We start from the raw sequence: 25,445 nt of genomic DNA on the forward strand, positions 1-25,445 counted from the left end.
CTTGTGTGGATGCTCCTGGAACTTGAGAACACGGGCTCCAGAACCCGGTGGCCTGCGTGAGAATTAGGCCTAGCTCTGCAACCCCTGGCTGTGTGATTTGGGGGAGTACTAAGCTCTCTTGCAGTTTCCTCATCTGTAGAATAAGGATAATAACAGAACCTACTTCATAGAGTTATCGTGAAGATTAATGATGTTAATTATGTTAAACCATCAGTGCCGCAAACATACTAGATAAGTTCCAGTTACTATTTTTCTTGTTTGAGATGAAAATATTTAGCATGTAACTACAATTAAGAATAATTTATTAAAGCTACGTAACAAGGTTCAAACTTTGCAATACTACTTTCTCAGATTATAACATTCCTGAGTCAGTTTAAAAAGAAAGTTGAAAGCTTAGGAAAACAGCACAGTAAATCTCATATAGCTTGTCTTGACTAAGTTAAAAGTAGAAAATGTCAGCATAATTCAATAGATTTCCTTTCTGTCAGTTACAAAAGACAAGGTACTCATTCTCATCATGATACAAAGGCAAGTAAAGCCTCAATTCACAGCATCAATGAGATAGAAACACTGATCACCGCATTCAGTCTCTCATACTCACACTAGAGTTGGCGAAAATTGAATTTGAATTGGCTGCAGAATATCCTGCATTAGTCAAGTCATCATTGCTCTGCAAAGGCACAAATTCAACAGAGATTACTTTAACTGCAGAGAAGAAACAAAAGTTACATCTGCGACGTGCTAAGTATTACTTACAGATTTATTACTAGGTCCATGCAGAAAATAGTTCAATGCTTGTGGGTCTCTACAAAACAATGAAAAGGGGGAAAGCAACCATAAATATGTTACCTAGACTTAAGATTCTTTTTCCCAGGGTAAGACAAAAATGACGTAATAGCCTGAGTAAAATTATCTCCCTATTTTAATTCAAGTTCATTAGTAATTTTTTGTTTTACTTTTTATTTATTTATTAATGTTGTTCTATTTCCTATTACCATTCCTGGGACTTGTTTAGAAAATAAATTTAATAAACATAAATAAAGCATTACCTAAGTTTGATCCCTATCAACCCGTCTCTTTACTTGTTAATCCATACTGTGATGATTAATTTTTACTTTAAAAACCCATCTTTTTAATATGCTTATTAGGTTGTTTTAGCAGAGGAAACCTCACACAATTGATTCACCCTGATTTTGGAACGAACATCTTACCCAATAAGATCAAGGAGACACGAGTCATCATCATCATCCATGACAACTATAAGAAAAAGAATAAAAAAAACACTGTTTCAGTGAAGTGGATTAAAGCCAGTAGCATCCATGCTACCTAAAAATATACTATATACTTTCCTAGATAAATAACTGTACTTCATGTGAGTTCTTCCTCTAATTGCTAATTATTAATGGGATTTTGTTTTTGTATATGTGATCATTCAAGAGATAAATTATTCAATTTAAATAGTTTTTATTGAACACAAATTCTTAACTTACAAGTCAAAAAGGAATCTGGACAAATCAAAGATAGTTGGCAGCAACCCCTCACGCAGATTCCCCAAAGGGACTGTAAACCATCAACAGCAACTTCCTCAAAATGTATCATGAACAAGGGGAGAAAGAATATTTTTGTTTTAGAAAAAGATCTCATGGATACAGAAGTCTGTGAATTTTGTGACTGGATGTTTCCAAACATGGTGAGCAATCTGGATTTCTTGCCACATTTGAGCTATCTTTAGGAAAACAGAAAAGCCGGCTCTCCCTCCTTTTTGAGACAGAAGAGACACCACGTCCAGGCAGCACTGCCTCAGGCTTTGCCCGGAAGGTCCCAGGTTCCTCCCTCAGCAGCAACACTTCCAACTGTTCGATTCCAAACAATCTATATCCCAACACTATAAAATCTCAACCCCAATTCCCCCAGCTCCAGGCCCAGAGCTCCCTCCCTCCCTGCCATCGGCAGCATCTGCTCGGCCAGCACAGTGACTGTGTTCTGGCTCAAACAATAACAACCCACAAATTCCAAGAGCAGTTCTCCCCCTTTCTCCTCCCTCCCCCGAGATCCTGAGATGCGGGAAACTTACACTAGTGATCCGACACCTGGCAACACTGCTTCACACCCATTTTGAGCCATGCGTGGAATAACTTACATCACGGAATGCCAAGGCCAAGAGTTCTGGAGCGGTTGGAAAGGGCAGTGTGTGAACGGCAGTTGGACAGAGGAATGAAATCCTGAAGAGATGCCCAGAAAAGGGACACGCCCGAAGAAGGCAGAGGGATCATTTCTACTTAAAGTTTTTTTTTTTTCCTCCCTTAAAACTGCCATCTCCTCTCCGCTTCCCCCAAACTGCCCATCCTATCAGTCACAGGCCAAACAAATATAAAACCGACTCCTGCCACACGGAAGGACACTTGCTTTCCTCAGGAAGGGTCTGGAAGGGTAAGTACCCCCGGTGTGGGACCGCCCCCAGGATGGATGAATTTGTTCAGCTGCTGAGTGATCCGGGAGATTACAATCCATTTGAGTGAAACTTTAGGAGAGAGGAGATGATGTGTAAGACAGGAGGAAGAAAGAGTTTATCAAAAGGTAACCTCCATGCTGTAAAAGGGGCAGCTGGTAAGTGAAATTTGCTCTTAGGACTAAGATGTGGAGGTACTCAAGGGCATGCAAGAATGACTGTACTAACATAACGTGACTTTTGAGGAGTGAGAATGGCCCAGGAAGGATAAACAGGAAAACTGTTATTAAATAGATATGTAGAAACCCTGGTGAAGGGTTTCCCCTAAATCTGACATTTATTATGATGGAATTGCATTGGCCAGACATCACAATCACATGGATTAATTAAACCTGTAAAGTGGGTATTACTTCTTTACTTCAACATGACCGTTTATTTTAATCCTCACCCGAGGATATCTTTTCCATTGATTTTTTAGAGAGAGGGGAAGAGAGGATGCGGAGAGAAGAGAGAGAGAAACATGGACTGGTTGCCTCCCACACGTGCCCAGACAGGGGCTGGGAATCGAACCTGCAACCCTTGGGTCCGTGGGGCTGATACTCTAATGACTGAACCAAACCAGCCAGGGCAACATGACCATTTACTGAGAGATTCACTGTACTCTGTAGACTTACTTATTTTTAAATATATTTGTATTGATTTTTAGAGAGGGATAGTGAGATAGAGACCTCGATGAGAGGGAAGCATCATCAATCAGCTGCCTCCTGCATGCCCCCTTCTGGGGATTGAGCCCGCAACCTAGGCACGTTACCTGACCTGGAATCGAACCAGTGACCTCTTGGTTCCTGGGTCGACGCTCAACCACTGAGCCACACCGGCTGGGCTGTAAATTTATTTTTAAGTGTTTAATAGTCTCTGGAACAAACTAATTAATAAAAATGTAAGATAATCTAAAAAAAGACCCCACAACACTTTTATAACTATCCCAGCTTCTCTCACTACGTTACACCTGTTCCTAGTTCCTCTAGAAGACGAGGTGCCCAAGGGCTAACGAATTGAGAAAGGAAGCCAGCGTCACTGGGGCTTTCAAACATAGAGACACTTGCTACCCCAAAGTTCAAAGTGTCAAGCTACTCTGTGAGTAGCCCAAAAAGAAACAACTTTACAAGAGCGGATGCAATTAAAAGCCATTGTGCATCTTCCCCGACCAAACTGCACGGGCGCTCAAACACTTGACAGAACACTTCCAGGGGAATCTGCCCTAGTCAGTGGCATCGGTCCTACCAGAGAGACCTACCCCTTTTGCCCCCCTGGGTAGAACTCTATGAGCCTTTATACTCGGGGCACCCTGAGAATTCTACTTTTTAAAGGGCCACACTCATTTCTGACTTTAAACAGTGTCAAATTAAAGGAGTTGAACCTTACTCTCTATTGCCAGCTCTATATAGTGACAAAATACAGCCATAGTACAGCTTAATCCAGTAGTTCTCTCCCCGGGAAAGTAAAGTTGTACAGTCTGACTATGATCCTAAAGTGGGAAGACAATCTGAGGATCAGAAACGTACTCAAAAGTGAAGAGCTCAGTTCTCCTTGGAAAGGTTCTCCCTTGACTTCTGGACTCGTAGGCTCTTTTCTCATTGAAGTAACAACCCTGGAACACCAGATGGGCCTCTGGCAACAGGTGGATTTTATAAGGCTGCATGAAATGTAAGTCCCCTCTGAAGGGAAATCCCTAGATCAGTGGTTTAAAACCACTTCTTGGCCGAGACACATTCCCCTCAGTAACAGCAGGGCACATCAGCAGAATCTGTCATGGACAGAAGGGGGCTATAGCTCCCTGACAGCAGGCACCCCAAGAGTTCAGAGATCACTGCCCCAGATAGCTGACTACTACTCTTAAAAAATTAAAGCTAATATTTAAAATTGTTCTGAATGAAGTCAACAAACACTTTGAATAATACCTTTAATCAAGAGAACACAGTGTAGCCTGGCTGGTGTGCTCAGTGATTGAGCATCGAGTTATGAACCAGGAGATCACTGTTTGTTTCCTGGTCAGGGCACATGCCCGGGTCGTGAGCTCGAGCCCCAGTGGGGGGTGTGCAGGAGGCAGCTGATCAATGATTTTCTCACATCATTGATGTTTCTATCTCTCTCTCCCTCCCTCTCTGAAATCAATCTATCTATATATCTATATATATCTATATATAAAAGGCTAATATGCAAAGTGTCCCCTTGGGAGTTCGACCAGGAGAACGGGAGTTTGATCGCTTGCTATGACATGTGCTGACCACCAGGGGGCGGCATGGACCGTGGCGGGCGACCAGCTGTGGCGGTGGGGCGCTGAGGGAGCGAGGGAAGGAGGCAGGGAGGCAGGGAACCTGATTGGCCCTGATCACAGGCCAGACCTAGGGACCTTACCCATGCACAAATTTTGTGCACTGGGCCTCTAGTAAAAACATTAAAAAAGAGAGAGAGAGAGAGAGAACACAGTGTAACCACTTGGCCTTTCCCACCAAACACCAAACACAAAGGAGTGTAAAAGTGACATTTCAAATCAGGGAAAAATGTTAGCCATATAGAGAAAAGAAGGTGGGTCCATATCTCACATTTTAACAAAAGTAAATTCCAGCTGAATCTGAGAGTTAAATGGAGTGCGAGTTGGGGAAGAGAACCTTTAAGTACTAGACTAACACATGGGAGAAATTGGTTTTTATAACCTTGGAGTGGGGGAAGTCTAAGTATGTCACAAGGCAAAGAAATCATAAAGGAAAAGACTGAGCAAATTTGATGACATAAAATGTTACATGATATAAGAAAAATCATAAATAAAACCAGATAAATAAATAAATAAATAAATAAATACACCTATAATAATAAAATGCTAATTAGACTGGACAGCTGAATGACCTTCTGGATGTCCTTCCAGATGACCTTCCGGATGAAGCCGGGGCTGCGAGGACCGAGCCCCTTTAACAAATTTCATGCATTGGGCCTCTAGTAAATAAATAAAGCCAGACTAAAACACCCAAAAGTGGGAAGTATACTTCCAACTCATGTTACAAAGGGCACTTCTCCCTGATACATAGAGTGGCTATAAACAAGAAAAAAGGAAAAATAAAAAGAAATCAGCTACCCTGCAGAAAATCAAGGGGTATGAATAATTAATTCATAAAAAAAAGACAGGTAGCCCCTAAATATATAAAAATAATCAATTTCACTTAGAATAAGGGAAGTATGTAGTAGTCCCCCCTTATCCATGGTTTCACTTGCCATGGTTTCAGTTATCCAAGGTCAACCTCAGTCCAAAAATATTAAATGGAAAATCCCCAAAATAAACAATTTGTAAGTTTGAAATTGCACACTGTTCTTTGTAGCATGATGAAATCTCTCGCTGTCCTGCTCAGTCCCACTAGGGATGTGAATCATCCCTTTGTCCAGTGTCTCCAAGCATATATTTCCTGCCTGTTAGTCACTTAGTAGCTGTCTTGGTTATCAGATTGGTTGTCACAGTATTGCAGTGCTTGTGTTCAAGTCACCCTCTTCCACTTAATAATGGTCTCAAAACACAAGAGTAGTGATGCTGGGCAGGCCAAAGAGAAGCCATAACGTGTATCTATACTAATAATAGAGGAATATGCAAATTGTCCGGGATGCCGACACAGTAACAATAACGACAGAACAGGAGGCTGCGTGGGGCAACAAGGCTGGCAGGGGGGTTAGTGAGGGGCAACCAAATGACTGAACAGCAGGTTTCGTGGGGCGACCAGGTCAGCAGGGGGGCAGTTGGGGGCAACCAGGCTGGCAGGGGGGCCAGTTAGGGGCGACCAGGCCGGCGGGGCAGGGGGCAGTTGGGGGCGACCAGGCCAGCAGGCAGAGGCGGTTAGGGGTGATCAGGCTGGCAGGGGGGGCAGTTAGGGGCAATCAGGCAGGTGAGGAGTTAGGAGCCAGTGGTCCCGGATTGTGAGAGGGATGTCCTGGATTAGAGAGGGTGCAGGCTGGGCTGAGGGGACCCCCACCCCCATGCACGAATTCCATGCACCGGGCCTCTAGTATATGTACAGGAAAAAACACAGTATCTACAGGGTTCAGTAAACATCCATGGTTTCAGGCATGGGAGGGAGTGATTGGGGATGTATCCCCTGCGGATAAGGGGGGACATATGTAAATTAACATTACAATGAGATGTCGTTTCCTGTCAGGTAGCAAAGATGAAGTTAGAACTATATTGGTCAGGGAGTAGGGAAACAGGAATTTGTATACCTTGGTAGTGAGAGTGTAAACCCATTACTCCAGAGAAGCAAGTTAGCAATATCTTTCAAAATTTTAAGAGCACACATCATTTCACTCAGCAAAGCTATTCCTGGGTGTTAGTCCTGCAAATACTCTTGCACATGTGGATGTGTATAAGACTATCCAGTGTTCAATCTTGGTGTAAGACTGTCATAGCAAATGCTTTTGTTCTCTTTTATATACACTTCTCTGTTCTGTTTCTTTTTGCAAAAATACAACCTAGTGAAAATGATTAATAAGTTAAAACTTTAGACTTAGCCAATTGCTCAGTGGTTAGAACGAAGGTTTGCAGGTCCATTTCGGTCAAGGTCAGGTACCTCAATCCTCAAAATGGTCAGGGCATATGCAGGAGGCAACCAGTTTATGTGTCTCGCATTGATGTTTCTTTCTCTCTGTACCACCCCCGCCCTTCCATTCTAAAAAAATCAATGGGAAAAAATATTCTCGGGTGAGGATTAACAACAACAAAATTTAAAAAAAATACCAGCAAGAATCAATAGGCTATCTTATCAACATAGAAAAAAAACTACTGACATTTGCTTTATTCGTATTAATTTAGTATAGCATCAATACATGCCAAAATTTTCCAAACATTTACAAATTTACCTTTAAAAGATATTAAGGTTATGCCAGAAGGGTTACTAAACATATAGGGTGATCACTTCGTAAGTTATATAAATGACAAATCACTATATTGTATACCTGAAACTAATATAATATTGTATGTCAACTATAATTGAAAAAAACAAAGATGCTGAGGTTACAGAGGGACCATTGAGAAACTTTATTTAAGCAGTCATGAACTGTGGAATGGCTGCCTTCTCCAGAACTGTGTGCTCTCTGCCTGAGTTACTGAAGGTATAATGAGCTATAATAACTTTTATTTTTATCTACATAATTACCATTTCCAGTGCTGCTCATTCCTTTGAGTATATCCAGATTTTCATTTGGTATCATTTTCCTTCTCATGAAGGATTTCCTTTAATATTTCTGTACTGCAGATATACTGGCAATGAATTTTTTCTGCTTTTATATATCTAAAGTGTTTATTTTGCCTTCATTTTTCAAATCTTCACCCAAGGATATGTTTCTATTGATTTTTTTAGAGAAAGGAAGGGAGGGAAACATCGATGTGAGAGAGAAACATCGACTGATTGCCTCCCCTCTGTGCCCGACTGGGATGGAACCTCCAACCTAGGTATGTGCCCTGACCATAATGGAACCCACAACTTTTCGGTGTATGGGATACCACTCCAATCAACTGAAGCACCCAGTCAGGGCTGCCTTCATTTTGTTGTTGGTAATCCTCACCGAAGATATTTTTCCATTAATTTTTAGAGATAATGGAAGGGAGGGGGAGAGACAGAAAGAGAGAAATATCGATCATTTGGTTACTTTCTGTGCATCCCAACCAGGTCAGGAATCCAGCCTGCAACCAAGATTCATGCCTTTGATCGGAATCAAACCCAGGACCCTTCAGTTCATGGGCCGACTCACTCTAGTCACTGAGCCAAACTAGCGAGGGCAGGGCTGCTTTCATTTTTGAAATGTATTTTCCTTGGGCATATAGTTCTAGATTGAGTTTTTTTTTTTTTTCCTTTCAGTTCGTAAAACTATTGCCACACTGTTTCTTGCTTGCATTATTTCCAAAGAGAAGTATGCTGTTATTCTTATATTTGTCCCTTTGTACATAATAGGTCTCTCCCCTCCTTGATGCTGTAAAGAGTTTTCTTTTGCCCTAACTGGTTTGGCTCAGTGGATAGAGCGTTGGCCTGTGGACTGAAGGGTCCCAGGTTCGATTCTAGTCAAGGGCATGTACCTCAGTTGCGGGCACATCTCCAGTGGGGTTGTGCAGGAGGCAGCTGATCGATGTTTCTCTCTCATCGATGTTTCTAACTCTCTATCCCTCTCCCTTCCTCTCTGTTAAAAAATCAATAAAATATATATTTTTTTAAAAAGAGTTTTCTCTTTATCACTAGTTTTAAGCAATTTTATTATGATATGCCTTGGCATAGTTTTCTTCATGCTTTTTGTGCTTGGGATTCATTAAACTTCCAGGATCTGTAAGCTTATAGGTTTCTTCCAATTTAGAACAAATCCAGCCATTACTTCAAATATTTTGTGTCCTCCTTTGGGGACCCCAATTACATGTATATAATTAGGTGCTTGAATTTGTTCCATGGCTCAGTGATGCTTTCCCCCCTGCCCCCCGCAGTCTTTTTATCTCTTAGGCTTTCATTTAGAAGTTTCCATCACTGTGTCTTCAAGTGCACTAATCTTTTCTTCTGCTGTGTGTAATTTGCTATTAATCCCATCCAACATATTTTTATTTTCAAACATTATAGTTTTCATCTCTAGAAGTTGGGTCTTTTTTTTAAAAATATATTTTATTGATTTTTTTACAGAGAGGAAGGGAGAGGGATAGAGAGTTAGAAACATCGATCAGCCGCCTCCTGCACACCCCCTACTGGGGATGTGCCCGCAACCAAGGTACATGCCCTTGACTGGAATCGAACCTGGGACCCTTCAGTCCACAGGCTGACGCTCTATCCACTGAGCCAAACCGGTTTCGGCGGGTCTTCTTTTTTTTTTAATCCTCACCCATGGGTTCCCTTTTTATTGATTTCCAGAGAGAGTGGAAGGGAGGGGGCAGGGGAGAGAGAGAGAGAGAACAAAATGAGAGAGACACATTGATTGGTTGTCTCCCACACAACTGGGGCTGGGGATTGAACCTGCAACCCAGGCACAAGCCCTGGACTGGGAATCGAACCTGCAACCCTTCGGTGCACAGGCTGATGCTCTAATCCAGCCGTGGGCAAACTACGGCCCCCGGGCCGGATCCGGCCCGTTCGGCTGTTCTGTCTGGCCCGCGGAGCCGAAAGAGCGGAGGGTTCTCTTGCTCTCCCCTCCGCTCCTTTACTTTGAATTTATATTAGTTCACACAAACACTCCACCCATGCTTTTGTTCCGGCCCTCCGGTCCAGTTTAAGAACCCATTGTGGCCCTCGAGTCAAAAAGTTTGCCCACCCCTGCTCTAATCACTAAGCACACTGGCCAGGGCAGAAATTGGGTCTTTTAAATATCTTCCATATCTTTACTTAATATATTAAATCTTTCCTCCACCTTCTTAAACTTATGCAAAATAGTAATAACATTTTAATGTTCTTCTCTACTAATTCTATCATTTGTATCATTTCTGGGTTTGTTTCTATTGACTGATTTTCCCCTCTTCATCCTGGGTAGTATTTTCCTGTTTTGCTGCATGTCTGGTAATTTTTGATTGGATGACAGACACTGTTAATATTACATTATTGAGTACTAGATATTTTTGTATCCCTAGAGATATTTTTGAACTTTGTCTAGGACACAGTTACTTATAAACAGTTTGATTCTCTTGAGGCTTGCTTTTAAACTTTGTCTATCTTTAGGCTAATTTTGCCCTATACTGAGGCAATACTCTTTTGAGTAGTTCACATGAAATGAAGTACTACTTTTATTAATTTTTACACTCTTCCCTGCCCTGTGTGAGCTCCAATTTTGTTTTCTCTAATCCTCTGGTTCTTTCCCAGAACTTGGGTAGTTTCCCTGCAGACATGCACTCATCAGCTATCAGCTGAAGACTCGAGGGAGACACTGAAATCTCCAGGTTCTTCTCTCTGTACAGCTCTCTCTGATCTTCAGTGGGTGAAAAGAATATTCATTATTCATTTAGCACACATTTAGCACCTACTGTGTGCCAGGTACTTTGTTAAGGGCTAATATCAAATGGGTACAATGCCCTGGGATAGTTTTAGCCTCTTTCACCTCCCAGCTACATCAGCTCAACTCAGGAAGATTACTAGACTCCATCTGGATTCCCCTTCCCTGTGCTGTGGCTGGAAACTCTCTCCAGACAGTAAGCTGGGGAAATTATGGGGATTACCTCATTTGTTTTCCATTTCTCAGGAGTCACTGTCCAGTGCTGCCTAATATCCTATGTCTAAACACCATTGTTTTATATATTTTGTAAAATTCAATGTCTCTTACTCCATCTTACTCCATTTTTAAAAAAATATTTTTTTATTGATTTCAGAAAGGAAGGGAGAGTTAGAAACATCAATGGTGAGAGAGAATCATTGATTGGCTGTCTCCTGCACATCCCCCACTGGGGACCGAACCCACAACCTGGGCATGTGCCCTGACCAGGAATCGAACCGGGAACTCCTGGTTCATAGGTCAATGCTCAACCACTGAGACATGCCTGGCCGGACCATCTTACTCCATTTTTAAGGTTAAAAATAAATCACTCTAGGTCTAGGAGGTAAGAAGAGTTTATGAGTTCATTAGCATGGATTAAGGGATCAAGTATCCCAAAAGAGGAAGGAAAGAAAGGAAAGACAGTTTTATCCCATGCCTCTTGATTTCCATCCTGAAGAATAGCTTAGGGAATGGGGAAAGCTGCTTCTTTTTTAAAAATTTTTATCTTTACCTGAGGATATTTTTCCCGTTGATTTTTTTAGAAAGAGTAGAGGGGAGAGAGGAAGCGGGGAGAGAGACACATTGATTGGTTGCTTCCTGCAATGCTCTCCAGGGATTGAGCCTACAACCATGCAAAAGCTGCTCCTTTAATTTCTATCTATATATACAATGAGTGGCCAGATTATTATGATCTCTGAACGCATAATAATCTGGCCACTCAGTGTATGAATTCGTGCATGGGTGGGATCCAGCCAGCATGGCCAGGGGGAGGGGACGTGGGCGGTTGGCCAGCCTGCCTGCTGGTTGAACTCCTGGTCGAGGGGACAATTTGCATATTAGCCTTTTATTATATAGGATATACACTGAGTGGCCAGATTATTATGCGTTCAGAGATCATAATAATCTGGCCACTCAGTGTATAAAAGCCTAAGTGACCGTTATGGCCAATCGACTGAACGACCAGTCAACTGGTTGCTATGATGCGCACTGACCACCAGGGGGCAGATCTTCAACACAGGAGCTGCCCTCTGGTGGTCAGTACACTCCCACAGAGGGAGTGCCGCTCAGCCAGAGCCAGGCTCATGGCTGGTGAACGCAGCTGCAGCAGCAGCAGGAGCCTCTCCCGCCTCCCCAGCAGCGCTACCAAGCTATGGTGGTGGCAGGCACAGTGGGGCCAGGATGAGTGGGAGTGGTGCAGCACAGGGGCCCTGACTCAGGCTCCTCCCCGGCCGCCTGCCACTTCGCGCACTGCTACATCCCCCAAGGGGTCCCAGATTGTGAGAGGGCGCGGGCCAGGATGAGGCACCCCACCAGTGCAGAATCTGTGCACTGGGCCTCTAGTCTTTAATAAAGTTATTCAGTGGGTGGAAAGAATATTCATTATTCATTTAACAAACATTTAGCACCTATAATGTGCCAGGTACTATGATAAGAGCTGGGAATATCAAATGAGTATGACATAAAATGTAATAATAAATGTAATACCCTTAACATTTTTGTAGAATTGTAAAAGCAAGACTGAAAAGTGAATTACTGGTTTAAGCAAATAATTTTCCAATGATTTATCATGATCAAAAAATTATGCTGTAAAATAGCCCCTTACCCAGGGCAAGTAACTGTTATGTCAATTAGGGCATAAAATCTCTCATTTACTCCTTTTACTATATTCTTTTTTTTTTAATCCTTTTACCATATTCTAATTGTTATGGGCTGGTAAATTTTGTAATTTTAAGACTGTGTGAAGCCTTCTGGCATGGTTCCTAACCTTAAGGAACTCACTTTCTTTTGGAAGAGAGACATGTAAAATCCGTTACAATGCAATGTGAGAAAGTGCTAGTTTCTGGCAGGGGTTCCCAAGATTCGTCAGGTGAAGTAACTGGGCATTTTTGTGAAATAATGACATTTTACTAGAAGAAACATGACTATATTTTCACAGTTGTACCCATTTGCAATAAAAGAAGTTGTCAAACTCAACATGATGGGCTCTGCGTTTTTTAGTTATTATTCAACCAAGAACTCCATCCATTTTGTCACCAACTAGAGCCTTCTAGCAGCAAGAAAGCGAAGGTGGAAAACACTAAGAAACATTACTAGGAGAAAAACTTAGGAATTAAAAACTTCCTCATAGAAAAGACGAGCATTAATGTCGGCAGTATCAGACATTAGTTCAACTCATGAAATGCAGAATTTGAAGGCCTTTATGCTGCTTTATATACTACTTAGAATGAGATGGAGTAGAAATAAACCTAATACATTAAGCCAGTGGTTGGCAAACTGTGGCTCGCGAGCCACATGCGGCTCTTTGGCCCCTTGAGTGTGGCTCTTCCACAAAATACCACGGCCTGGGCGAGTCTATTTTGAAGAAGTGGCATTAGAAGAAGTTTGTTTAAAAAATTTGGTTCTCAGCCAAAACCGGTTTGGCTCAGGGGATAGAGTGTCAGCCTGCGGACTGAAGGGTCCCGGGTTCGATTCCGGTCAAGGGCATGTACCTTGGTTGTGGGCACATCCCCAGTAGGTGTGCAGGAGGCAGCTGATGGATGTTTCTCTCTCATCGATGTTTCTGACTATCTATCCCTCTTCCTTCCTCTCTGTAAAAATTCAATAAAATATATTAAAAAAAAATTTGGTTCTCAAAAGAAATTTCAATCGTTTTACTGTTGATATTTGGCTCTGTTGACTGAGTTTGCCGACCACTGCATTAAGCAATCCAGCAGGATAAACAATGGAAAAGTGACCAACCTCAGGGGTGGGGAAAAGTCTGGCAAGGCTTTCCAGAGGCTAGGGACATTTGGGGGAGAGCACTCAATTTGAAAGTCAAAGCGCTTGTTTTGGATACTGACATTGACTAACCTTGTGATTATTGACAAGCTCCAATCTCTCAGGGCTCATTCTCCTATTCCTAAATGAAGTTAGTTGTCACATCAGTGATTTTTTAAAAAATATGTTCTTATTGATTGAAGGGAGAGGGAGAGAGAAATAGAAGCATCAATGATGAGAGAGAATCATTGACTAGCAGCCTCCTGCAAGCCCCCTAGTAGGGATGGAGCTCACAACCCGGGTTATGTGCCCTGATCCCGGGACCAACTGTGACTTCCTGTTTCATGGGTCAATGCTCAACCACTGAGCCACATGGGCTGGGCCACAGCAGTGATTATTTAAGCTTTGTTGCCTGGGGACCTAAGATTCTCCAAGGTGTACAAGAGATGTCTTGAAGGCCTAAAAGTTATTGGTAGAGGCACTCTGACATTTTCACTACTTCCCTTTAACTGAGTGACTCAACTCTTATTCAACTAAGAGGAAAAAGTTTGAAAACCATTTAATTTATCCAACTCCCAGAACTCAATGGTTTGTTGTGTGTTATGAAGGAATGACTATCAATGGTGGTCAATCTGAAAATGGAAATACAAGGATCCATAGAAGTCAAGACATTCATGATTTTAGCAAGCTAGAGAATACAGTATTCCCACTTACCCATAGTTTTGCTTCCCAAGGTTTCAGTTACCCATGGTCAACCTCAGCCCGAAAATATTATATGGAATATTCCAGAAATAAACAATTCATAAGTTTTAAACTGTGTGCAGTTCTGAGTATCATGATGAAGTTTAGTACTGTCCTGCTCCCTCTGGCCCATGACATCAATCATCCCTTTGTCCAGAGTATCCACACTGTATTCACTACCTACCCATCAGTCACTTAGTAGCCTTTTGGTTATCAGATTGAGTTGTGGTATTACAGTGCTTATATTCAAGTAACCCTTACTTCACTTAATAATGGCCCCAAAGCACAAGAGTAGTGATGCTGCAAATTCAGATATGCCAAAGAAAAGCCATAATGTGTATGTGTGTATAGGAAAAAAAGTGTATTTAGGGTTCAGAATGATCCATGGTTTTAGGCATCCACTCAGGGTCTTGGAACATATCCCCTTTGGATAAGAGGAGGATACTGTAATGATAAATATTGTCTGATGAATATATCAAACTTCTTTAAGATAAATTCCAGGGGTGGGGTGGGTGGGAAGAGATTAACGAAAAAGCTTATATGCATACTAGTGGCCTGGTGCATGGATTTGTGCACATTGAAAGGAAATTAATTAGAAGAAATATTTTAATATCACTATTTGCCCTTTCTCTATAAAAGAAGTGTCAACCAAATTCACGATCGACAATGACAGATCAAAACATACGCGTGTGATTGGCACTAGTGAGAACTTTATATGTATCGCGCATGCGCAAGTCAACATTTATTTTTAAATTGCCAGTGTGCGTCATATGTACCGGCTGGTCAGTCGGTCGGTCGGATGTACGTACCGTCAGTCACTTGGCGTTTTTTTTTTTAATATATTTTATTGATTTTTTACAGAGAGGAAGGGAGAAGGATAGAGTCAGAAACTTTGATGAGAGAGAAACATCAATCAGCTGCCTCCCACACACCCCCCACTGGGGATGTGCCCGCAACCAAGGTACATGCCCTTGACCGGAATCGAACCTGGAACCTTTCAGTCTGCAGGCCGACGCTCTATCCACTGAGCCAAACTGGTTAGGGCTGGCCTTTTATATATACAGATATGCATAACCCATGGACACAGACAATAGTGTAGTGAAGGCCTGGGTGTGGGGGTTGTAGTGTGGAGGGAGTCAATGGGGAATAAAGGGGGGACATCTGTAATACTTTCAACAATAAAGATAAATTTAAAAAAAGATAAATTCGCCGAAACCGGTTTGGCTCAGTGGATAGAGCGTCAGCCTGCGGACTGAAAGGTCCCAGGTTCGATTCCGGTCAAGGGCACGTACCTTGGTTGCGGGCACATCCCCAGCAGGGGGTGTGCAGGAGGCAGCTGATCGATGTTTCTCTCTCATCGATGTTTCTAGCTCTCTATCCCTCTCCTCTCTCTTCCTCTCTGTAAAAAATTAATAAAATATATTTTAAAAAAAAGAAAAAGATAAATTCCAGGGCAGTGTTAATGATCTTAAGTTTGTTGACTATGTAACCATACATTTGAATGTTTCTCAAACTGGGGTCTGAGGAAACAGACTTGGATGGTTTGAGTTCTCAAGTTTGAAAAACATTAACAGATTCTAAAATCATCCTGAAAAATTTCAGGGTTCATTAAAATATGCTAAACTTGATTGCTTAAGGCCTCTCAAAATCTCGAGACCCCATAAGAATCTACGGACAGACCTGTGTGTGCATGTGTCTGACGGAGGCAAAGACGGCCCTGGGGAAACACTTCCAGGCCACTCTGCTTCATCCTCCTCTAATCCAACTGCCAATGTTGTGCGCCAGGCTAGGTGGAGGGGTGGGTCCCAGGTCTAAACCAGGAGGGCATCAAAAGAGACTGTTGCTGAGTTCCAAAAGTCTTGGCTGAATCTAGATTCAGACCTGTGGTGGTTCAATGAGATACCAAACTCTGAAATTAGCAAAGGCCTGTGGGCATTGTCAGATGCACTGAACTGTGCCCATTCACTCACACCGCCCAGCCAGTAGTGGGAAAGAGCTATGGGTATTAATTTCAACTCCATTATAGTGGACTAAAAGACTGACTTAAAATATAAATAGACCATCATCTAGAAATTAAGAGTATAAGACAATATTATAGTGCTACCCTCAAAGCAGGAATCTTATCACATTCATCTTCATATCCCCAGCAAATAGTACATAAACAGGTATAAGAAATACTGAATGACTACCCAGGATTTAAATATAGGGCAGCTTCCCTGGCAGATTTGGCACAGTAATTACAGCGTCAGCCTGCAGACCAAAGGGTCTCAGGTTCAATTCCCGGTCAAAGGTTCCCCAGCCCTGGTAGAAGCGCATGTAGGAGGCAAACAATTGATGTATCTCTCTCATATTGATGCTTCTCTCTCTCTCCCCCACTCCTCCCTCCCTTCCATTCTCTTTAGAAATCAATGGAAAAAATATCCTCGGGTGAGGATAAAAAATAAATATATATATCAACTATACTGTATGCAAAGATTGTGTTCCCAAAGCCCTTGCATAATTAAAAATGCACATAATTCTAAATTAATCCTGACAAAGAAGGTTATAATTTCCTAAACTCCATGATCATTGAAATTTAAATATATATATATATATATATATATATATATATATATATATATATATATTTCAGAGAGGAAGGGAGAGGGAGAGAGAGATAGAAACATCAATGATGAGAGGGAATCATTGATCAGCTGCCTCCTGCATGCCCCACACTGGGGATTGAGCCTACAACCTGGGCATGTGCCCTGACCTGAAATGGAACCATGACCTCCTGGTTCATAGGTCAATGCTCAATCACTGAGCTACGCAGGCCAAGCATCACTATTGAAATTTTACAATTTCTGATGACTTATAAGTGTATTAAATTTTTATGTCTAAAAATTCTGTTAAAATTTTTTTAGATGTAATAATGAAATTGGGATTTATTTTTTAAAAGGACTCTATCTTTTAGAGATCCATACTGAAATAGGTATAATGAACTAACATAATATCTGGGATTTGCTTCAAAATAATATAGACTGGAATTGGTTATATATATATATATATATATATATATATATATATATTCTTTAAAATATATATATATTTTTTAAAGAATATGCACTATCTTTTTTTATATTTTATTGACTTTTTTACAGAGAGAAAGGGAGAGGGATAGAGAGTTAGAAACATCGATGAGAGAGAAACATACATCAGCTGCCTCCTGCACACCCCCTACTAGGGATGTGCCTGCCACCAAAGTACATGCCCTTGACCGGAATCGAACCCGGGACCCTTCAGTCTGCAGGCCGATGCTCTATCCACTGAGCCAAACTGGTTAGGGCGGTTATATATTTTTTAATAACTGAAGAATTTTACTTTTAAAAAAATGTTTTTTATTGATTTTAGAGAGAGGAAGGGAGAGGAAGAGTTAGAAACATCAATGATAAGAGAGTCATTGATCGGCTGCTTCCTGCATGCCCCCTACCAGGGATCTAGCCTGACCTGTGACCTCCTAGTTCGTGGGTCGATGCTCAACCACTGAGCCACACTGGCTGGGCATGGAGTTGGTTATTAAAAACATGGAACCCTGTCTCCCCCACACCCTCCAGAGATTCTGATTCACTAAAAATCTGGGGCTCCTATGGGGTTTTCTCTCTGACCCCCTGAGGTTGGTCACTTTTCTCCCATGCTATAGGCAAATTTCAGGCCAACTGGGAACCTGTCCCAATTGCGGTGAGGTGGGACCTGCAAACATGGCCTCTGGTAAGCTCAGAAATACAAATTGAGGCTGTCAACTCTCCAAACTCAGAGGAATGGTTCAGTTTCTCAGTAATCTAACTGAAGAAAAATGCTGGTTCACAGGCCGATGCTCAACCATTGAGCCACACCAGCCGGCTGTCACAATTTCTTTATCCCTCATCCCCGACAGACACTCAGTTGTTTCCCTATCTTGCTATTGTGAATAATGCTGCAGTGACCATGGGGGTGCAGATATCTCTATGAGATAACGATTTCATTTCCTTTGATAGATATCTAGAAGTGGGATTGCCAGATCATATGGTAGCGTTATTCTTAATTTTTTGAGGAATCTCCAGACTATTTTCCTTAGTGGTTATACCAATTTACATCCCCTCCAACAGTGCACTAGAATTCCATTTTGTCCTCATCTTCACTTGCTATCTCAGGTATGAGGAAATATCTCAATGTGGTCAATGAATATTTTAAAAAAACGAAACTATGATTCCAGATCAGGGCACATGCCTGGTTTGGGGCTCCATCCCCAATAGGGGGTGTGCAGGAGGCAGCCAAATGATGTTTCTCTCTCTGCACCTCCATCTTCCTTCCTCTCTCTTTCTAAAATCAATAAAAAACATATTTAAAAAAATAAAAATAAGAAACGAAACTATTGCCCTTTCCAATATGTTGGCCACAAGATGGCAAGACCTGTGACAGGATCAGGCACACCCAGGAAAGCATGCTTATTCCCTTTTCCTTGAGACCTACTTCAGTTTTCCAAGGAAGCATGCTCATTTTGGAGACCAGGTTATTCCTGCGAGAGAACAATTTAAACTGAAAAATAAAGAATCCTATTTAAAACTCGAATGTACAATGGGCTACAGTTATTCCCCACTATTCCCCTACACTCTCTTCTAGCCAAACCACCACTCTCCTGGCCCCAAACCAATGCTCACTTTCCCAGCCTCTGTCCTTGTCCAGGTGACAATTTTCTTAACTAAAACGCTCTTCTTCCTCTTCTGTATCTACTGAAATCCCATCTATTATTCAAAACTTAGCTTGAATCCATCTCTGTGAATCCTTCCCTGACGGCCTTGCACGGTCTTTAGGATTCTCTTACCCAGAATTCTAAAAGCAACAAAGTGTGTCTTTTCACAGTAGTCAGACACTGCTCTGTCGATTATTTCATTACCTTATATCTTCTGTTCCCAAGTAAAGCAGAGCTCAAATTTAAGTAAGAGCAGTATAGAGTGCCATGAGTACTGATGAGAGAGCAATTAATCCTCCCATCGCAGCAGCTTTTAGACTGTATGGTTTTTTGGCACCAGCGAACTGAAAATACTGGCCCATTATAATAGGCTCCAGCCTCCTTTTGTACCTCTATCTACCCCACCCGCCTCATAAGGAACCCTTGGCTCTTTGCTATCTTGACCATTAGATATCCCCAAACCTTATGAGACCACTTATTAAATCCTTTGGCTCTGCACTTGCCCTTCTACTTAGGAGACAGAAGACTTTCTACCCACCTCCAAGTGCTCAACTGACAGTGACTAACTTACCTTTTCAGGCTTTGAGTAAAGTGATATTGCCTTTCTTTTTTTCTTTCTTTCTTATTAAAAAATATTTTTAAATATATTTTTTATTTATTTCAGAGAGAAAGGGAGAGGGAGAGAGATAGAAACATCAATGATGAGAGAGAATCATTGATTGCCTGCCTCCTGCACACCCCCTACTGGGAATCGAGCCCGAAACCCAGGCATGTGCCCTGACCGGGAATTGAACTGTGACCTCCTGGTTCATATGTTAATGCTCAACCACTGAGCAACACCAACTGGTCTCTTTTTTTATTTTTTAAATCCCCAAGCAGAATTAGTTGTTCACTTACTTGTATTCATAGAGCATGTGTGACATGTTACTAGCATGACACATGCATGACAAAATTTTGTTTTTCTGACTCCCTAGTTAGCTTACAAATTCCATGAAAGCAGAATCAGTTTCTTTCCAGCTTTGTGTTACCAGCATTTAGTACAATGCCTGATACAAACATGCCCAATAACTGAGTTTTACTCCATTGAATTACTTTCATAAGATTTTGGTCTATAAGAGTAACTTTTTCCAGTGGTGATGTTAATTCCTTACCATTTAGTTTCCAAGAACATGCAGCTAGCTACACTTGAGCACTTTTTCTCAACCATAAAGCACAGGACTTGGGATGCAGGGCTGGTAGTCCATCGTCCAGGATCCGCTGGCTTACTTTGGGCCCTTATGTATCTAGCCAAGCATTCCTGCTGTGCAGAAAAGCTATGAAAAGTCTACTGATTCCCCGTTTCTGCTCCAGATCAGAGGGCTCAACTCTCTGAGGCCTAAGGAAATGTCATTCTTTAAGATCCTTTGGACAAAGATTGTGTATTCTTCCATGACAATCCATTTAATATTTAATAAACTTCCTTAAAACAGGGGTTTTACAAACTGAATATAAGTATAATTCCTTGGAGCCCCCAAATATTTAGCATAGTCATTTATTACATTAATAATAGTTGTATTCATTAAAAGACTCAGAAGCAAGACTCTAAGTTAAAGAGTCTCTGGCATAGTCATGTATGGTGTTTTGAGGGGACCAACACTAGACCTTACAGAAAAGAAAAATCAACTCTATAAGATAGAAAAAACAGATGCCCTGCCAAAATGTCTTTATAATTTTTATTGTGTTTTATAAAAGACTGAACATTTTAATGACTATGGTAAACAATACACAAGATATGATTGAGAAATGATATGAAGTGCTGCTATTATGATTGCTATTAAATATTAAGTAAAATAAAATTGAAACTATCTTTGTGATAATTCATACTATTTCAGCAAATAGGATAATATGTATTAAAAAGATGTCAGTTCTCTGCAGTTACACTACTAAATTTCATTTATTTATTTATCTATTTATTTTATTGTTTTGAGAGAGAGAGAGAGAGAGAGAGAGAGAGAGAGAGAGAGAGAGAGAGAGAGAGACATCAATTTGTTGTTCCACTTACTTATGCATTCATTGGTTGTTTCTTATATATGCCCTGACCGGGAATCAAACCCACAACCTTGTCGTATCAGGATGACACTTTAACCAACTGAGCTACCAGGCCAGGGCTACACTACTGAATTTTGATGAAAGAATCCTTGTATTATATTCCAAAATAAAAGGTGAATTTCTGCTTTAATCATGGTTGACACATTTATTACTTTTCTTCCACTAAAAATAATCCGTCAGTTAGAAAATCAGCGTCCATGACAAGCAGACTCAGCAAAAGGAAGTAATGCCAACATTAAAGCTCATCACCCAAAGACAAACCTGGTTGTGTATCAACCAAACACATAAGCAAAAATTTTAGGAGTAAGAATAAAAAACTAGAAGAGCCCAAAGTAAGTCTTATTTGCATCCTCTCCATAAAAGCAGACTATCTGAATATTAAATAAAAGCTGCTCTTCTAACTCTCTATCCCTCTCCCTTCCTCTCTGTAAAAAATCAATAAAATATATTTTTTAAAAAAGCTGCTCTAACACTATTTTGATTTCTAGTTTCATTCAGAAAAATATATCTTTTATTAAATGAAATGGAGATTTATCTGTCACTTGTGTTTTTCCTAATAGAAAGGAGATTACTTTTAGAAAACATTTTAAATGAGTAAAAGCAAAAATCCTACCAATGTAACTTTTCTTTACTTTTAAAAATAATGGATATTGTTGCACAATATCAGTCATACGTGTAAACAGAACTGCTGTTTGCATCCCATTCCCAAATTTCACTAAAATATAGTATGGTAATAATTAAGCCAATAAAATAAAAACTGCCTGAAATTTTTTTATATTTCCTCAAATATGATAGGACATCATTGCTCTCCGTTAGTGTAGTTTGTATGTTATTATCCTTCTATATGGAACTGCTTTTAAAAATACTTTGAGCCCTGGCCCGTGTGGCTCAGTTGGTTGGAGCATCGCTGCGTGCAGCAGCCAGGGCACATACCTAAGTTGCAGGTTTGGTTCAGGCATGTATGGAAGGCAATTCTCTCTTTCTCTCTCTCTCCCTTTCTCCCGCCCTCTTTCTCTCTCTAAAACCAATTTTAAAAATACTTTGAAATGGCAGTAATTCTAAACAATTTTTTTTCTTTTACTAACCATCAGTAATAGCAATCTGGTTAGAGTTATTATGCAAACTCTTGACTCTCATTGCTCTCTGTCAATGAGTAACACTCAAAATATGTTGGTTTTACGGCATGTTCCAAGAAAAACAAGCCATATAAAAACAACTAACAATATTAACAAAGAAAATTCTATTTTACAAAGTTAATGTTACCGAGGAAGAAAGCCGAGGATTCCCTTTTATAAAAGCAGATGCAAAGGAAGATATGTGGACAAAATCAGTTATTTAAGAAGGAGAAAATGAGAGGAACTTTTTGTAAGCTTTAAAATGATTATAGAAAGAATATGGACAAATATATATGTAGCATATTACTCTAAGCAAGATTTCACAGTTTCTACAAAAACTTTAGAGATGAATTAATATCACCTTTCTAAATTCCATTTAAGAGACACAAACTTCTATCTAGTGTGAAATCTTTTACAAACCCTAAGAAATACCATGTGAGCTGAAATTTATATTTATAGTTATTTCTATCAAAGACCATTAAGATGCTAAGTTTCAGTGAGAGAAGATGCAAATGTTCTGGAAAAGAATTGTGGTGATGGTTGCACAACAATGTGAATGTACTTCATGCCACAAACTGTACTAAAAATGGTTAGAATGGAAAATTTTATGTTATGTGTATTTTACCATAATAAAAAAGAATAAAGCATCCATGAATATTCTTACTAAAAAGATAAGACCATAAAGGCTTGTTTGAATATAACTATAGTTGACATTGGACAATGCATGGGCTGGAGCTCTGACTCTCCATGCAGTCAAAAATCCACACATACCTTCTGACTCCCCCAAAACCTAAGCTGTTCCTCCATATTTAAGGGGGTTGGTTCCAGGACCCCACCGTGGATACCGAAATTCATGGATGCTCAAGTCCTTTACATAAAAATAGCACAGAACAATGTGTAACAGTTGGCACTTTGCACTTGCAGACTCCCAACATTGGATGGAAAAAAAAGGGGGGTGAAAGAAGTTGGGGCAGAACACCCCACAACCACTGATAGGCATCAGATGAGGCTATAGAAAGAAATCTCCAAAGAAGGAGGAGGGTCTTCACCCTTTGGATGCCTTTTGGCTCTCTGGGGAGGCCAATGGATCCTGTCTTGGAGTAATACTTCAAGATGGATAATACATGTAGGACCTAAAGTTTTCTTAAAGTTATATATGTGATTCTTCATCAATGCATTATATACAAGATTTAGTGGTGAGTCTAGTAACTGCTATCATTTGGAAGATAGTAATCTTTCAAGATACCTGCAAATGTAATGTGAGAAAAAATATTTCCACTGGTAACAAATCCCCAGGCACTGTTAATACCACTATGGTTTGTGGCCTTCATTCATATATTTAGGAAATGATAAATTTTAATTGGAGTCTAGAGTAAGTAACATGCAATTTTTTTTCATACCCAAGTTCATGGGTATTCCCCTCCCAATTCTATCTGCAGATCCTTTAGGGGTCTGTCATGGAGCCCTTCACTGTTGGGATCCAGGGCAGCTGTTCAACACATGAAATGAATAAATTCTATCCAGTAACAAACAACAGAATTCTAAACATCTGAATATAATCCACAAGATATTTTTATACTAGCTAAGCACACAATGGTCATTTCTATGCACTGTTTTGATGCACTTTTTTGCAATGCAAAGGAACTGAAGGTGCTGCCATGCACAGGTAGGTGGCAACATCTGCCGATTTTAACAGTGCAGAGAGGACACTCTTCAGTATCACCAGGTATCAAGGAATTCCCTGAGTGAGGAAGGTCAAGTATGCTAATTTCCTGTAAGCTTAGTAGAGAGCAACAGAAATACAACCTTGGACCAGAGTAAGCACATTTTTTTAAAAAATATATTTTATTGATTTTTTACAGAGAGGAAGAGAGAGGGATAGAAAGTTAGAAACATCGATGAGAGAGAGACATCGATCAGCTGCCTCCTTGCACGCCCCCTACTGGGGATGTGCCCGCAACCCAGGTACATGCCCTTGACCGGAATCGAACCTGGGACCCTGCAGTCCGCAGGCCGACGCTCTATCCACTGAGCCAAACCGGTTTCGGCAGCACATTTTTTTTTTTTTTAATCCTCACCGAGGACATGCTTAGAGAGAGGAAGAAAAAGGGAAAGGGAGAGGGAGAGAGAGAAATATCGATTGGTTGCCTTTTGCACATGCCCGACCAGGGATGGAACCTGAAACCCAGGTATGTGCCCTGACCGGAAATCGAAGAGGCAACCTTTCAGTGCACAGGATGACTCTCAACCAACTGAGCCACTCTCGCTGAGCTACAAAGGCAAATTTCATCTGATAAACATGCAATAGTATTTTCTGGAAAACTTAGTCAAAATTCACATCTTGCTTCTCCCAAATATCCCATGTGGAAAACAGTCACAAATCATGTACTTTTCCACTTTTTACATTAATGCTAGGAATTTAATAGACATCTAAATGAACACCTTTTTCTATACTCCTGTGCTATCCTGCTATAGATTACTGAACCCTCATAAGAATCAAGTAACTTAAAACAGTCTCCAGTGGCCTAAAAATACTAGATTTCCTTTACAAGGCCAACTCAGTATGATTTAAAAAAAATTTTTTTTTAACTTAAAACCACGTCATTTTGAAGGTGGTAGTTCCATGTGCCAGAACTGAATGGTGTTAGGGTAAACTGTATAACTGATTTAGAAAACTGTCCCATCTTCTGAGAGATTCATGCCTACAACACAGCCCTTTTCCTTGGGAAAGAGATAAAGACTTTTCATTTATTTGATTGGTTGACCCTATCTTATATCACTTCTGGGTCATTTAAAATAGGACAGACCCAGCTCGGCCAGTGTGGTTCAGTGCTGAGCATCAATCAATGAACTAGGTCACATTTCAATTCCTGCTCAGGGCACATGCCTGAGTTGTGGGCTCCATCCCTAGTAGGGGCGTGCAAGAGGCAGCCAAGCAATGATTCTCATCACTGATATTTCTCTTTCTCTCTCCCTTCCTCCCTCTAAACCAATAAAAATATATTTAAAAATAAATTAGGACAGATCCATAGTTCCATTATCACCATTATTCAGTATCATCCTTTTGGACAAATTAGAATAGTATTTTCTTTTTTTGTTTGTTGTTGGTGTTTAGAATATTTTCTTGCTTCACGGTGTCTTAATAACCTTTCCTTAAGAACACCTATTTCCCTCTCTAAAGACTTAAGTTCTTAGATTTTACCTCAGTAAAATTATCTTCTATGGAGGTTTGTCATTATTTAACTTTTTCTTAAACTTCTAATGATAGCTTGTAACTTCTGTTGATGCTGCTCTTAACAGTATCATAATTTTTCTTTAAGAAAGCACATTAAAGTATTGT

General features: G+C 40.6%; 1 protein-coding gene across 2 annotated transcripts in view; it reads right to left on the bottom strand.

Moving 5' to 3' along the window:
- BICRAL (BICRA like chromatin remodeling complex associated protein) overlaps positions 1-25,445 on the bottom strand; it is an 89,022-nt gene that overhangs the window by 41,771 nt on the left and 21,806 nt on the right. Inside the window, exons 2-4 of one of the 2 annotated variants that reach the window (XM_080663188.1) lie at positions 1,212-1,257; positions 757-805; positions 602-670 (exon numbers count right to left, since the gene is read on the bottom strand). In XM_080663188.1, the coding sequence (XP_080519314.1) occupies positions 602-670; positions 757-805; positions 1,212-1,252 (159 nt within the window). In that variant the 5' untranslated portion in view covers positions 1,253-1,257. The remainder of the gene's footprint in view (positions 1-601; positions 671-756; positions 806-1,211; positions 1,258-25,445) is intronic. The other variant, XM_080663189.1, reaches the window with a different exon arrangement.

Source organism: Plecotus auritus (assembly GCF_963455305.1).
Source record: "Plecotus auritus genome assembly, chromosome: 4".
In the NCBI taxonomy this organism is placed as follows: Eukaryota; Metazoa; Chordata; class Mammalia; order Chiroptera; family Vespertilionidae; genus Plecotus; species Plecotus auritus.